The following is a 16267-nucleotide window of genomic DNA, read 5'->3' on the forward strand; positions in this document are numbered from 1 at the left end:
TTTCCAATGAATAGAAAATATTCCTTCCGATTTAATATTGTGGACAAAGTTTGCACAGAATTCAACCCTAGGAGGTGACAGCAATTGAGACACCCATGTTCCTTCAGGTTTTTTAAATGTGTGTAATCACATTGATAGTCATCATCCTAATTTTTTTGTGTTAGAATGGGATCGGAATAAGATTTCCTCTCCTTTAAACTTTGCATTGTTTCTTTGACAGCTTTCTGTGCTAGTCCACATAGTGCTAATTTTCAGGAGTAGAGAAATGGTACCTGAAGATGAAGATGGTGGAGGCATGTGAATGACTGCAGTCTGGGAAACATTTCTTGGGGAAGAAACCTGGTTAGATGAAGTGATATAAATGCAAATGTTTTAAACGGATACATTGATTTGTTTTTTTAGTGTAAACTCTATGTATCCATCTTTGCCGACTTGCTAAGCCCCAGTGCTGAACACACGGTGGCCAGCCTATAATTTCATGCGTTCCTCCAGGTGGCCACATGCACTGTGAGAGAAGTTTCTAAGAGTATGTTCATTAAACTTGACTGGAATCATACAATTAACGAATTCCTCTCCCTTCATTTACATTTCCTGTTAACAAATATATTTTCGCACCTGTTTTAAAGACCTCTCCCTTCCTCCCCACAACAAAACAACAGTGAAAGTATTTTGAAAAGGGCAAAACAGCCCTTGATCTAAATGCCTCAAATGGGCCTTTTTTTTTCAATGGTGGAAGTACTATATCCACATGGTTAAAACGACAACAGAACAAAAACCCAGCAATATTTAGGCAGTATAGAAGGATGAAAAATAAAAAGTAAAGTTTTTGCCCCCACATCCTGAGCTGTAGTTCAGGCAAAGTGGTAGGATCTGAAGGATCTCTGGGAGGCTCTAGTTGGCCCATCTGAAGACTTCGTTAAATGGTTTGGTTTCCGTCCTTGTTCCCTCCCCCCCCATTGGATGAGGCCTAGGGGAGGAGGTAGTTTTAAGGTATTTTTAAAAGACTCGGGCATAGTGGCTACTCTCCATCCTCCTGTAAAAGTTTGAAGCCCAGTTAGGAAGGAGATATTTTACCAACGACTCCCTCCCTCCATCTGGTGCTGAGTTTGACCCCATTCAGCATTACAGACCTTTGAAACGGGAAGCCGGAGAGCTCCCAAGGGGTCACATTGGCCTCTGGCAGGTGCAGTAACTGTGTGAGCCGGCTCCTGCGTCTCCCACAAACGGATGACATGCCATTTGTAAGCCTGGCTCTGGTCTTCGCATCTGGACCGTTGTGGGGGCCAGTTGAATCGCTATTTATTTTGAGATTTACACCCGTGAATGGGCCAAACCAATTTCAGTGGCAGCTTAGCCGATTTGTCTTAGAGCTTTGTGTTGAACAGAATGATCGGGAGGCCTTCCTTCTTCGTCCCTTTTAACAGTTTAACATTGGGTTCAAGCCCTTTGCTTGAAATAAATGGCCAGCTCTTCCCGCCCTGTCCCATCTGTGGGGTTCTGGAGGCCTTGTGGAAATCAAGTATTTCTCTACTCTCCCCTGCACCACACATAGAAGTTTGCTTTGTTTATTTGTACATCTGCCTTTTAACAGTTAACATACTTTTTCAGCTTCACCGACTTCCACAAAGATGGGACAAGCAGGGAGTCTATCCGGCAGCCCGAAACCATTCTCTCCGCAGGCGCCAGCGCCAGCCCCCACGAAGGCGGACAAGACGCCCACCACCGGGAGCATCCTCAATCTTAACCTGGGTCAGTTGGAATGTTTGAAGTTTCTTGCTGTGGCCCCTGTGACTATTTCTGCAAGTTGCGATGTTCTCTTTTTGTGTGGTTCTTGAATTCTGAACTCTTTTCTCTGTGCAAAATATTTACAACGTGCAGTGGGCCGAAGATAAGGAACATAAGGGATTTTTCTGGGAATTGTTAACATGCAAAGCTGTTTATCTTGAAGTATCTTAGGCCAGTGTTAACGATCTTACTTGCCCTTAACTGTAGTAACCTACCTCTTGTATATGTAAATATACATCTATTTATAAAGTTTTATACATACACACTTGATATGTATCAGGTTTTTTTTTTCCTTGAAGTATCGTTGATATACAATTGATAGAAATTGGTTTTAGGAATCAGTATTTACCTTTCCTGTGTGCAGTATATTCCGATGTATTGTTTCCTTAATTCTCTCCTAATTCTTACTTAAAATGCCAGTCTTTGTCCCTGACTCGGTAGCTTTTTTCTGACCTGTTGGGTTTCAGTTGGCTGTTTGAAAAGCACTACCTTAGACCAAAGTCTATAGCAAAATTTGGCACCAGAAATACTATAGATACAACTGTTGAGTTATTTTATCAGTTCATTCCATTGTGGTCCCTGATTTTTATTGAGCTTCTATTACATGCTATATGCTGCTTTAGGCATGGGGTGAAGAGTGGTGAACAAGGGCCCTGCTCTTAAAGAGCTTGTTTTTAGAGAGGGAGAAATAATGATCAAGGTAAATAAATGAGACTGGTGATGCCATCATAGAAGGTAAAATGTGTTAATGTGATAAGGAGAGAGATTGGCAGGGTGTGGTCTGTGGGCAGGAAGCAGTGGTTAGGGAGGGCTCTGAGGAGGCGATACTTAACCATAGGTTTGCATGACAGGAGAAACCAGCTGTGCCAGTATCAAGTGGAAGAACAATCTAGAAGGAACAAAAATGTTTAGTCCTGATGATAAGGGTGAACTTGGTGTGTTACAGGAATGGCATGGAGGCCCAGGTGTGTCCCACTGGGTAAGGAGCAGAAGGTTAGCAGATGAGGTCACAGAGCACAGGGGCCTGTGGACCCTGGGTGGAGTGGTTAAGGGGGGGATGGAAAATGACTTCGTGCTTTGGAAGACCTCTCGGGATGCTGTGTTGAAAACAGCCCATAACGGCCATTCTTAACGGGGGCCAGTTCCTCCCTGACCCCAGGGAATGTTTTGCAAATGTCTGGAGACAGTTTTGGTTGTCACAGCTTGGGAAGGGGGTGTTGCTTCTGGAGTCTAGTGGGAACAGCACAGAGATGAGGCACCCACAACAGTTGTTGGGGTGGGCCAGTAACTGTGCTGGGAGATTTGGCTGTGCCAGGAGAAAGAGGGGCCAGGAGTTCAGTTTTTGATTCTGTAAATTTAGAATACCTGCTGCGCTCCTAGGTGGGAGGTTAAGAGGGCAGTTGGAGGCACCTGTCAGGGTGCCCTGAGGCCAGGTCAGGAGGTGTAATTCTGGGAATCTTGATTTCTACATAGGATTAGGTTAGAATAGTAGTTCTCACAGTTGGGTGGGGCGGGGAGCAGGAGTGCTGCTTGCATTTAGTGGGGACAGGCCACGGATGCTGCTGACCATCTCAGTGCAGGGACAGCCTCTCTCAACAGAGGATGATGTGGCCCTGGTAGGTGAGTGCTGGGGATGAGAGACCCTGGTCTATAGAATGGAGAAAGGGCAAGGGGCCTGGGACCTTTGAGCATGGAGAGGCCAGGCAGAGGAGGCTAAAAGGAGAGGTGGACAAGGAGAAGGCTCAGGGAATGTGTTGTCCAGAGCCTGGCATGTGCAGGTTCTTCAGAGGGAGGGGCCGCCACCTGCAGAGTGATGCTTGACCGAGATTCAGAGCCTCTGCTGTTCAGTGCCCTCTGGGTTCATCCTGTCCTGCAGGGCCACTTTCAGGTGGAGATACTGAGGCCTGGAGAGGAGGCTCCATGTGTTCCGGTCGCAGGATGAAAGGTAGCAGGGCTGGAGAAGCCCTGTGTCTCCAAGAGGCCAGTACCCTGTTCACCCCGGGTCACCTGGTAGTGCAGCCAGATGTGGTGGGATGGCCAGTGCGTAGCTGTAGGGACTTCTGTCCAGGTTGGCTGGTGGGAATTCTTCACTTAAACAAAAAGGGACCCGTTGGCTACCCTGGGGAACACTCATTGTTCTCAACACAGTGGCTTGCTTTTTCACGCCCTCCTCCCACCTCCACACCCTGAAAAGAAACGCCATGTGGGGGTGTTCTCATGGCCCGGTTCCTCTCTGCCAGTCATGTATGGCAAGAATAGCTCCTTCCCTGGTAGAAAAATCGGGGAGTGGAGGGAAATGCCAAATAATTCTCAAGTGCTTGCCCAGTGACGGGGCAAATGCTTTATAGGGCTTGAGTATGCCTGGTGCCCACGTAACTAAGCAGACAGAAATGAGGCAGTGCTAGGGATAGTGATGACATAGCTAATACAATATTTCACTTAAAAAAAACCCAAACTCGAAAAGGCAAAATTACAGAGGTAGGAAACAGATGAATGATTGTCGGGGGATGGGGGAGAGTTTGACATATCGCGAAGGAATTCTTTGGCTGATGGAGTTGTGCATTCTCTTTGTGCTGGTTACATGAATCTGTGTAGGTGTTCAAACTCACAGAACTGTCTTCCCCCAAATGTGAATTTTACCCTCTGGACATTAAAATTATTAAATACAACAATCTTTAAAGTAGGTAATAGCTCCATTTCAAAGAAGTGGAAATGGGAGGCGCAGAGAAGCAAAGTCACCTGCTCAGGCTTGCACACACACACAGTTGGTGTTGGAGGTTGACCTTTAGACTCAGGCCTATGTGCCAGTGGCTCTGGCTCTTACCGGAGAGACATGAGCTGATATGCTACCAGACGGGGCCTTGCTGTAACTTTAGCAGGCCCCCCACTCTAGGCCTCCCACGCTGTTGATAAGTTGGCCTGGCTACAGAGATCAGGGGGTAAGGTGACGATCTGGAATGGGCTGTCACATGGAGGAAAAAGTGCTTTCCTAAAGAAAGCAGCTCCACCAGTTGAAGACCGTATTGTCAGACTGATTTTTCCAGAAAAAGAGAAACCCAGATTTTTCATGTGAACTCCACTAGTTTTTAAAAGTTGCCAATCAGTTGCATTAAAAACAAAAACTGTTGGGGCCACACACTTAACAACCAAAAATGCAGAAACCAGCTCATGGGTCATCAGTTGGACACTCAATCTTATATTATAATTCGGTGCATGGCAGAAGGGAAGGCTTCTGCAGCGACCCTTCTTGCTCTGTTAGCTGAAGCATGGGCCCCTCATTTGCTGTCTTGGGCCTTGTCTCTCTAAATGCGTTCAACATCCTCTTCTGTGACTATAGAGAAAAGACGTCATAAGTAAAAATGAGTTTGTGACACTAGGAGAGAGGAGGAAGGCCCAGTTGCCTTTTGCTTCCAGACTCGTGTGTGCTTTCTCTGGGAATCCCTCTTATCTCACACAGTTTGCTTTAGGCTGAACAAACGCAGCGGTTCAGAGTCCTGTTAGTGCAAAAACGTGCCTGTCGAAGATGCCGATGGAGCAATGGGAAGCTGTCAGACCTGGCGCATTTCTGCTTGTTTAGCCCTCTGCAGTCACTGATGGGAAGCCTCCTTTCTTTCTCCACATCAAGTGGTAGCTTGGAAGCGAGGCATTCTTTGAGAACGTGGATGCAGACCTGGGGGCCCTGGGTTTCCCTGATGTCTTGATTTTTTTTTTTTACAGTGTATGAGGTGAGGAAGATCTCTGCTTACCTTTGATTGATAAGAGAGCATCTGCCAGGGTTTCTTGTCTGAACGTTGTTCCTTTGAAGGAACCCCCTTTTTGTGGCTCCTGGAAGTCTGCAGCTTTTGAACAAAGATCTATATTTTTTTTAACTGAGAAAGAAGTACTTAACATTTTTTCTCTAAAACGTTTTTGTTTTTATAAGTAGTGAGGACGCATGGTAAGAGAAATTTAGTAAACAGGTGCAAAGACATTTAATGAGAAGCCAGCCTGTCTCCAGCCTCTGATCCCCAGTCCCTGCGCCTCCTCTCCGGTGGTGACCATGTGCCTCTTTTTGTATTTGGAGAGCTCTTCCAGGTACACCAGGGGTTCTTGGCCCGGGTGATTTCATCCCCCAGGGGCATTTGGCCATATCTGGAGACATTTTTATTGGCACAGCAGGGATGTGGGTGCCCCTGTCATCTAGTGGGTGGAGGTCAGGGATGCTGCTAAATTCCGTGGTGCATGGACTAGCCCCCCATCCCCTAACAAAGACTTACCCAGCCCCAAATGTCAGTAGGCCAGTGTTGAAAAACCCCAAGACCACACATATTCATCCATTTCCTTCTTTCCTTCCCCATATCAAGGCTACCACACTTTATTGAATGCCACCTTCTTTTGTATTGGCTCTCCCTATCAGCCATAAAGATCTGCTACACTTTTATTTTAGCAGTTGTATTTTATTCCATTTCAAGAACTTACTTATCCAGGCACCTTATTTATTGAGTGTAGATTGTTTTCTACTTTTGCTGTTAAAAACAGCTGCAGTTGAAGACCCTTCTGCTCACGTGGGAGTATATCCATAGGATAAATTCCTAGAAGTGGAATCTTGGGTCAGAGGCCATGTGTGATTGACGTTTTGAGAGATACTGCCCAACTGCCCTCTAAAGGGGTGGTTCTGATTTATGCTCCCTCCAGAAATGTAGGTCTGTGCCTCTTCCTCTAAGCTTGGGTATATTTTTTTATCCCTGGTTTCCATTTATAGCCTAAGCTGTCTTCCTATCACCTGAAAAGTTCAAAATGTTGGCAGCAAGGGTAGATTCTGAAGATATTCTTGATATAGAAGGGCAGGGGTGGTGATAAGCTGTGAGCTAATAAATGAGAAAGAGAAGCTCCTTTTTTCTCTCTGCAGAGAAGAGGAAAGTCAAACACAACTGAAAGTTCCAGAAAGATAATTACATTTGGCTGAACTCCTGAAGGTCCGCTTCCAGAGGGACCTGATCCCAGCCCCTGGCTTTTGGTGGTTTCTTGTTAGAATAAACATTGTGGTAGGTTATTGGCCAGACAAACCTTAGTTTTTAAAATGAGGTGCTTTACCTTCTTTTCCTTCCACTCGATGATGAATAATCCTGAGTTCAGTCTTTTTAGGCCAAAGTTAAGAGATTGAATTTGCTGTAGGCACACACAGGTATACATGCACGCACACATGGTTTTTCTGGTGAAGATTATTCTGGTGAAGTTCAGATGTCCTTTGTGAACCCTAAGTATACAGGAGTGATACTATTAACACAGATATACAAGGGTTAAGGCAAACCATGAGGGGCTGTCCTTACCCACACAGAAGATTGATCTAATACAGGGGTTCTCAACCTGAGCTGCCAATCATATCACCTGGGGACCTTGTAAAAAGCTAGTGTCCAGGCCTTCCCCTTGTCAGTTAGTTCAGAATCTCTGGGGGTGGGGCTAAGGCAGTAGGATTGTTTTAAAGCTCTATAGGCTGTATCAGTATGTAGCTAAGGTTAGCAGTCACTGGGGTGTCCCTCCCCATTTTTGTAAATAAAGTTTTATTGGCACCCACCCACCCCCATTTATTTACACAATGTTTACAGCTGTTTTTGCAGCAGTGCCTACAGGGCCCGAAGAGCCCAATTTGTTCTTGGCCCTTTATAGAGAAAGTTCGTTGATTCCTGGTGTAGAGTAGAGGGTGTTTTTCCGTAACTGCGGTGTGGAATCTATTAACATACGGGAATGTTATTGAGGGTAGTATGAGCACATCACTGGGTAACATTCCCCCTCCTGCCCCACATACTGGGGAGTATTTTTGTGAGATACTTCTTTTCCCTCTGGAAATCCATCCAGTATGCTGCTTCAGTTTTGAAAGTGGAAATTAGGAGACAGGCTTCATATTCTTCCCCTTTTGCTGCCACACTCAAATAAAGCTCAGCTGTTGAAGTCCCTAAATGCTACTTGTACTGCTCTTAAATCAGAACTTTCTTTTTTTCTCTGTGGCCTTGGTCCTCCTCCTCCTTTTCTTTTTGGTTTTATCACTGTTTCACTTTTTTGGAAAGTGCTTCTCCAGTAAATTTGAGCAAACATTCTTCCCCCTCTGAAGGGGCTGTGCATTTGTACCAGCCTCTTGGTGGGCACCTGGTAACCTGGCTCTGATAGGCTCCCTGGGGAGCCCCGAATCGGCACATGCATGCGCACACCACAGGCACAGACGCATGCATGTGCATGCACATGCTCACACGTGGATATGTTTTTAGAGGCTCTTCTTGTATAAGATGGTGTCTGTGTTTGCTTTGAGTACTCATTTCTGGAATCTCCCCTGGCGGCTGCCCCAAGTGTGTGTTTGGTCAAAGGCCCTTCCTAATCTTACCTTGGTGGGGACCTTGTTACGGTGATAAAATCAAATTGGAGTAATTTGTTGGCAATGGTCACCTATGACTGCATTGGGTGTGACTTTTTGGGAGGCCACCTCTGGTCACTTTAAAGGAATGAATCTCTAGGTGCGCAGTGTAAGACAATGTCCCCTCCTGGGTAAAGGAGAAGGTGTGTGGCTCGTGTCGGAGAGCAAAACAAAAACGAGGGAAGATAGTGAAGTTGGCTTGGAATAGCTTTCGCAGTCCTGCTCCTGGTCTGTATCCGGGGCCTCTAACAGCCTGGTGGATGGAGGTGGCTTTTGGCGTGGGGGCCTGGGATGGCAGGGAGTGAGCTCACGGCTGTTAGGAACAGGCTCAAGGTGGCTTCATCTTTGTCTTTGATAGATGCCACATGCTTTCTGACTGGTTTTCTGGGGTTGGCCAGGGTAAAGAAGACACCCCATAGTTTCCACTTGAGGTCAGCGGAGCAGGTACCAGAGGGTGGCAGGTGGGGTGAAAGATGTGCTCCGTGCCTGCAAAGTCTCTCATTGTTACCAGGGCCTTTGAAGCTGCCTTCATTTTGTCCCATTCTTAGGTTTTGGGGGCACTGGAGGAGGTGGGAAAGGAATTGCAGAAATGTAAGCTAGCAGACCCTTGGAATCTGGTCCAGTTGGTTGTATAAAGAGCCTGTGGCAGAAGCTGGGGGCAGGACCCCTGGTGGGTCATTTGTCAGAGGCCTTTGCCCGGGATTCAGGTGAGGGTTTTGGACTTGTATCTGAGCAGGAAGATGCAGGTTTTAATGTTCAGGGCTAATCCACTCACCTTTCTTTGGATAGAAGCTGTGAAGCAAAGGGAGGTATAGCAGACTGGCATGAGGGTCTGCCTGTCTTGTATTTTTCCTCCTTTTCTCATTTCAGCTCCAGACTAGGTGAGTGAAGAATGAAAAATGCAGCCTCCATGGTAAATGAGGAGCTGTGTGCTCGGTGTGGTCTCTGAGGGGCTCAGCCTCTGTCTTGGTTACAAGCCCTCTCTGATGTGGGCTTGATGTTAAAAGCATTCTCTGGGCAGCCTTGGCATCCCTTTATCTGCTGAGATTGAGATTGAGCATATTACTATAACCTTTGGCTTTTGAGATCCCCTAATGATACTGAGTTCCACAGACAATCATCTGGCTGGGACTGTGCATTTAAAATATTGACAGCAGCCCAGGCTGTCAGTAGACTGAGTAAAATCTGCCAAATGTTTTCTCAGGCTATTATCTCCAAGTCAGACTGTTGTGTGGAGCAGATGACATTGTTGGGACAGACAACGGAAACGTTTTCAGGTTTTTTTTCTGCCCCGTGTTCTCAAATGTGTATTTTTGAGAAGGAATCTAAGTGATGAGCATTGTTGGTGCATCCCTCCAGCTCCTCGTCTTACGAGGGTATGATGTCTTCCAGACCGGAGCAAGGCCGAGATGGACCTGAAGGAGCTGAGCGAGTCGGTCCAGCAGCAGTCTGCCCCCGTTCCTCTCATCTCTCCCAAGCGGCAGATCCGCAGCAGGTTCCAGCTCAATCTCGACAAGACGATAGAGAGTTGCAAAGCACAATTAGGTATGTCTTTTGGTTTGTTGGCACCATCGTCATCGGCATCATTAGGTACAGGAAGACCAGCTGGATGAAATCGGAGTTGGACCCTGGTTGCTTTTAGCAGCTGCTTTAACCTTGAATTGTGTTGTTCAATTAAAATATAATTCCACTCAGGGCAAAGTATTTCAGATTCTTAGTTCATTGTCCAGAGGGGCTCTTTGAATGTCTCAGGGTTTATTTGTTGGCTGGGGCAGCCTGCAGACGTGAGGTGCAGGTTGTAGGAGGTTTGAAAGAGACCCTCCAGAATTTGCCTCTGTGCTCCCTCCAAGTACCTGGCAGTGTTTCCACATGAGGATCAAGTGTGTCCCACAAGTGTGCGACACAGACTCTTTCCCGCCAGCCTGGGCTGCTCCCCACCTGGCAAACCCATCCTGTTTCTGTACCTGCTGCCTCCCTTCCTCTTCCCCATGCTGCCTGCCTGCACACTGCCTACTTGAACCCTGCCCCTAAGGCTGAGATGAGTGTTACCTCCTCCAGGAAGTCTCCTCTGACTGCCCTCCCCTTCTGCCTGCCTTCCTGTGGCACTTAAATGCTCAGAAGCCTCAGTGGTCCCTTTGTGTGGGGGTAGTAGCCCTCTAGACTGAGAGTTCCTTGAGGGCAGGGAGGTTGCTTTATAAGCATTTGCCTTCACCAAGGTACATGGTCTTTTGCATGTAATAGATGCTCTGGAATATTTGTGGAATAAGTAAACAAAGCCAGGAGAGGATTTACCAAAGAGTAGGAGATGGCTGAGTCTCAGGTGACATAGGGTTACATTCTCAGTGGGTGAGAAAGGAGCTTAGTTGGGAGTCATCCAGAATGTATTCCTTACTGGGTTTCCTGTTTGGTTAGGACATTGAGTGGCATGGGTGAAATTGTTCAGGCCATTTAAATATCCCCCTTGGGTCCCTCTACACAGCTAGCCTAACTCCTTGGTTCAGTATTATTGTTAATGAGAATTTTAGTTATTTCCATTTACCAGGTACTTGCTGGGCACCTTGCGCTGTGCTAAACACTGTGCAGATTGTCCTGAGAGGTTGATGCTATGATCAGTCCCATTTTGCAGATGAAGAAACTGAGGCTCAGAGAGGTAGAACACTCCTTTGGGGTCACACAGCTAATAAAAACAGAGGAGCAAGATTTGAATTAGATTTCTCTGGGCTCTACTACCCAGGCTTTTCCTAACACATGTGTGGTCCTACTTGTCCATCTTGAGTCTGACGAGTAGCACAAGCCCTAGGACCCAGACATTATACCAGATCTGGGTTTTTGTATTTTGACCTCTGTTTCTGATTGAGCCCTGGTGGAGGTGGATATAATTCACTAATGATTCTGCTGGTATCCAGTGCTTGGGTTCTTCATGGCTCTTAATCTTTTTTGTGAGTGTGCCTTCAGTATGTCTGGGTCAGGGCAGTGACCTCACACTCATGGTGGCCATTTCTCTAGAATAAAGATGGTCCAGATCGGGTTTTCCTTATTTCAGAATTTTAGGGTGCACTGTTATTCACTTACAGCCGATGGTGCTCATTACTGGGAGCAGGAATCGTAAATGAGCTAAATGGACCTATTGTTAGAAATAAGCTTCTGCCCATTTTTGTTTGTGTGCAAAACATCTGCTGTTCTCTTCCCTTTTTGACAGCAACGTGGAAACGTGCCCCTTTCCTCTTGACTCCATTGTACGTGGAAGAGCATTGCAGATGCAGTGGCAGATGACTCTGCATCAGTGCAGAAAGCAGGAGTGGGGTGAAACGCTTGGCTCACTGGAGGTGGGGCCTCCTTGCCGAAGGGGCCTGGTGGCTTCTGCCTTGTGGGCCTGTGACCAGAGTGGGCAGATCAGGGCTGCCATCTTAATTTCTGTGTGAAATCTCCTGACTTGTGAATTGGGCAGCAGCTTCTAAGTTAAAAAACAAAAAGCGAATGATGAAACGCCCTGTGGGCCAAACCACGGCTTCCTAAATAAAACATGTCTGCTGGCCAGATATGGCTTGTGGTTTGTGAATTTGCAACTCCTGCTTTAAGAGTTTGGATTATTGCTTTGAGCCCTGGACACAAATGGTAATGGCCTTTCATGCTTTGGGAGTTTGTGGGAAGGGTGCCAGTGGTGAGTGAGTCAGGAGCCCAGGGTTCTGGCTTTGCCTCCGTCTGGTTTCCTTTGGGTCATTCTCTGGGCCTCTATTTTGCAATCTGTAAAATGGATCCATTTTAACAGCCCATCTCTGGTGTTCTCTCCTGTCCCTCTCCCATTCTCTGTATCCCAATTAGTTGTCAGTGTTGCAAAGAACTTAGCTCCAGATAAATTCTAAATTTATGTTGCTGGGCCCCAGGTTGTCTTTGTTAGTAACTGAAACCCTCTCCAAACACAAGTCCCATTTCTCTGCTGTAGTCAGTTGCAACCTTAGTTCATGGCTCACCCCACCAGGCCACCGTGATGCGATTTGAAATGTTTTTTTACTCCAGCATTTGGTTTGGAAATGTTTGTGGTTTGGGTCCTGCTTTTTATTTTGTGACTGCACCACATGCTGGGTTTTCTTTTTGAATTTAGGCATAAATGAAATCTCAGAAGATGTTTATACGGCCGTAGAGCACAGCGATTCGGAGGATTCCGAGAAGTCAGACAGTAGCGATAGCGAGTATATCAGTGATGACGAGCAGAAGTCCAAGAATGAGCCAGAGGATGCGGAAGACAAAGAGGGTGGTCGGATGGACAAAGAGCCATCTGCTGTCAAAAAAAAGCCCAAACTGGCAAACCCAGTGGAGACTAAAGAGGAGCTGAAAAGCACATCTCCAACCGGTGAGAAAGCGGATCCAGGCTCAGTCAAAGAAAAGGCAAGTCCCCAGCCTGAGAAGGACTTTGCGGAAAAAGCAAAACCCTCACCTCATCCCACAAAGGATAAACTGAAGGGAAAAGATGAGATGGATTCCCCAACAGTACATTTGGGCCTGGACTCCGATTCAGAGAGCGAACTTGTCATAGATTTAGGAGAAGACCATTCTGGGCGGGAGGGTCGAAAAAATAAGAAGGAGCCCAAAGAGCCATCTCCCAAGCAGGATGGTAAGTGACTGTACCAGCTTCCAGTTTCTTGATTTAGTTTTGAATGCCTCCTTGCACTGGTGTCATCCAAAATTCTGTGACCCTCTGACATCACGAAGGGAGGCCTAGCAAAGCTTCCGTTACGTCACAGTCACCTTTCTACTTACTGAACAGGACTAGGACCTGGGCTTACCTGCCTTTTCACCTGCTTAGTAGCCAGTGTGGTTGATTTTGAGCACAGAAAAAGAAGTCTCATAGAAAATAGTAGGTGTTTCTAGCGGTCAGTGCCTGAGCAACTTCCTTCCCAATATGTCACTCATTTTTCTAATGTGTTTGTCAACATTTAGACATGCGACAAGGCTGAAATTGTCAAGAAGTGTTTAGTTCAAAGATGTTGATGAATTCAGCACCCCCTTCCTCCCTTCGTGCTCTCCAGGCATCTCAAAGTGTAATTTTATCACTAGAGCACGAGAGCCCTTGGGTCAGGTGATACCAGAATGCTGAGTGCTTCCTGGGGCACTGGAAATCGAAGGTACTGATCAGGTGGGTACCCGAACTGGCATTCCGTGTATTTGCATTTCATGGACCTGAGTCCAGGGTTTCTCAGCCCTGGCACTACCAACATTTTGTGCTGGATATACTTCTTTGCCCTGTGCATTAGAGGTGGTTCAGCAGCATCCCTGACCTCTGCCCACTGGGTGCTAGTAGCATCTGCCTGGTTGTGGCAATCAAAAATGTCTTGACATTGCCAGAGGTCCCCCTGGGAGGCAGACATCTCCCCTGGTGTAGAGAGCTGCCGCCTGACCTCAGCGGTGCCTCTGTCGCTTCTGTCGGCTGGAACTAGCAGTGGCTGCCCTCCAGCCTGTCAGCCCAGGCATGTTGGCAGGCCCGCCGGAAGGAACGTGTGTGAACGATAGGAAGGGTGTCCTTCCCATTGTCAAAGCGGTCAGCACATTTTTCAGTTGGTTTGGCAAGTGGGTATAAGAGGATTTTCACATGCCCAGGAGAGATAATGAACTGAGGGGCTCAGGAGAAACATTGCCTAAGGACAGATTAGAGGTTGCAGCCATAAAACCTTATGTACTTGGTGAGCAACTTAGGGATGCCCAGGTTTAACTTTTGACTGTGCCTAACTTTTGATAGGAGCCAATTTCTCAACCAAACCTTTAAAAGTAAAGTGCGATCCTATGTGCTCCTGGGGATTTTTTTTTAGTCTGGCTGCTTAAATCAAGTTAGTGATGGGCCTTGGGAATGTCCCTCTGTGTTGTGTCAACCTGGGATGCCCTGGAGTCTCATTTGTTAGGGAGAGAGAATTCCTACGATTCTTCAAAAGAGGATGGAATGTATCTGAAAGGTGCAATGGAGAAGAGAAGCAATTGAGTGTATAGGAAGGATAGAACCGTACCATCCCTGAATCATCGCTTAGATTTATGGTGATCTCCGAGAAACCTGATTATGTTGTGGATTGGAGTATGAGGGATTGCGTCTGATGTTGCAGAAAACTATAGGAGTAATAGTGTTTATTCCATGAGGTTTAAGGGAACATTGGGTGTAGATGGTAGTGCTCCTGTGAATGATACATGGCTCGTTTTTTCTGGAGCGGATCTTTTGATTGATTGGTTTTAGGTCCCTTGCTCTTCCAGAAAGGATTTGTGACACGTTCACAATATATAACCATAAAATGCAAGTAAATCAGGGTAAAAGATGAAGGTAGAATAGTGAGATATCTCAGGAAATACATACTGTTCCAGTCTTCAGAGTTAGTGAAGTTGGGTTTCCATTTTGGCTTTGGGCTTCCTAGCAGTCAAAGCAAAAGGAAAACAGCCTCTTAAAAGGTCTCATATTTTCCAAAAAATAAAAGCATTCCAGTTGATAGATTAAATGAGACAGAACTGTTCCTCACACTGATGTCTGAAGGAAATTTCTCCAGGAGATCGTAAGTGTACGGTGGGCAATTAAGCTGCAGATGATTCTAAAATATACTTCAGTTAGAGCAGCATCCCAGGGATTGGGCAAGACTGACTCTCCTTAAATCCAGAACCCCCTGATGGAGGATTGGTCTTGAGGAATGGGCTTTGTATCAGAGGCAGTAGAGCATCTTTCCAATGATGTGCTTTCACTTAGGGGTTTACTAAGTAAAGGGCATTTTGGAGTGTTGCTGTTGTGACCTCCAACTTACCTTTTGCAGCTCGGAATGTAGCTTACGTGTAGATTATGAATATGTCCTGCTCCTCAGCAGAGCAGCTTAGTGATCTCAGACCAGGAGCGAAGGGAGTGTGCTTAGAGACCTTTGCTATGCCTGCCCTGTAGCATGAATAACTTCTGTCCTCCTCTAAAGTCCTCCCTTTAGGTTTCTAGACAGTGAGCAAACTTTGGAATAAGAAGGGTTATTAGATGGGGTACTTTCTGGATTGTTGGCCTTTAAGGCATTCACCCTTTCTTTTTGGCTGTAGGTGATTGATGATACACTCCTGAATTTCTAGGACAAATGGAATTTCTTAGAGCCTTTTTTCCCTCCATAAACCATCATAATTCCCTAGAAATCAAGATATTTTCGTGTCTAAATGATAACCCCAAGGAGTGCTTTGAACCTAGAATTGTTTCAGATGCACCCTCCGGTGTTTTATTTGGAAAAGAGGGCCAGCCCTGACTACTGTGCAGCAGTAACCCCTCCGCAAACCAGCTGTTTGGTTTTGCAAATTAGGCGAGTGAAAATGACCTTGGTGTGGTTGCCCTTTGCAGGGGTGGGGGGTGCGGGGTGTGTGTGTGGGGGGGTGGCTGGGCCAGCTCACTGAAAATAATGCTGTACTTTTGGTCCCATGACAGAAAAGGGAGGCATCCATGGTGCTTCTGCAGGTTGGAAACCCTGCCAGGGTGGCAGCTGGGTTTAAGGCTGCCTCTGCACTGGGATGGGTGGGCGCTATCCAGTGTCTGGCAGGTCATCCCAGGGAAGTATCAGGGCTCTTCACTGCAGGAAGAGCCCTCCTTCCAGCCGCACCCCGTGCTCTTGCCCATGAACTTGGCTGAATTCTCCTTTCCAGCAGAGCAGGAGGCCAGCCAGATGTGATAAGCATCAGGAAAGCCCCTGCGGCAGAAGTCGGCCTGTCTTTTGCTCTCACTTGCCTTGACTTCCCAAAACCCACAGCTTACTGAAAAATCCTCACTGGAACAATCAAGCTCGCATGTCCTTCTGGCTTATATAAACCTGAAAAGATAGGCGCAATTCTTATTAAAAGGAGCTAGACATCAAGGCATGTCGCCTAAGATTGGGGTGCTGACCTGCACCCGTGTTTCGTGTGTGATCCTCTCTGGGGCAAGCTCACCTCCCTGGTGGCTGGGACCTCTGCAGTAAAACCCACCCGCCTCTTACAAGCGAGCAGTCACGCGGTCAACCCCTCCACGCTGCTGCTTCTGACTCATCTGCCTTCGGGCCCCTCCTCCGTACTGCCTACCCTCACTTACCCGAACGCTGCCTTTCTTAGATGGGTCTTGGCTGATGCTGTTGC

The 16267-nt window shown here is 46.8% G+C and overlaps 1 protein-coding gene across 25 annotated transcripts in view; it reads left to right on the forward strand.

The window, feature by feature from the left end:
- Positions 1–16267, forward strand: part of ZMYND8 (zinc finger MYND-type containing 8) — a 103234-nt gene that overhangs the window by 62582 nt on the left and 24385 nt on the right. For 22 of the 25 annotated variants that reach the window (XM_073236496.1, XM_073236503.1, XM_073236491.1 and 19 more), the window contains 3 exons: positions 1609–1749; positions 9563–9715; positions 12273–12782. In XM_073236496.1, coding sequence (XP_073092597.1) covers positions 1609–1749; positions 9563–9715; positions 12273–12782 — 804 coding nt within the window. The remainder of the gene's footprint in view (positions 1–1608; positions 1750–9562; positions 9716–12272; positions 12783–16267) is intronic. The other 3 variants (XM_073236512.1, XM_073236513.1, XM_073236500.1) reach the window with 1 other exon arrangement.

This window comes from Manis javanica, chromosome 5 (genome assembly GCF_040802235.1).
Source record: "Manis javanica isolate MJ-LG chromosome 5, MJ_LKY, whole genome shotgun sequence".
NCBI classification, from domain to species: domain Eukaryota; kingdom Metazoa; phylum Chordata; class Mammalia; order Pholidota; family Manidae; genus Manis; species Manis javanica.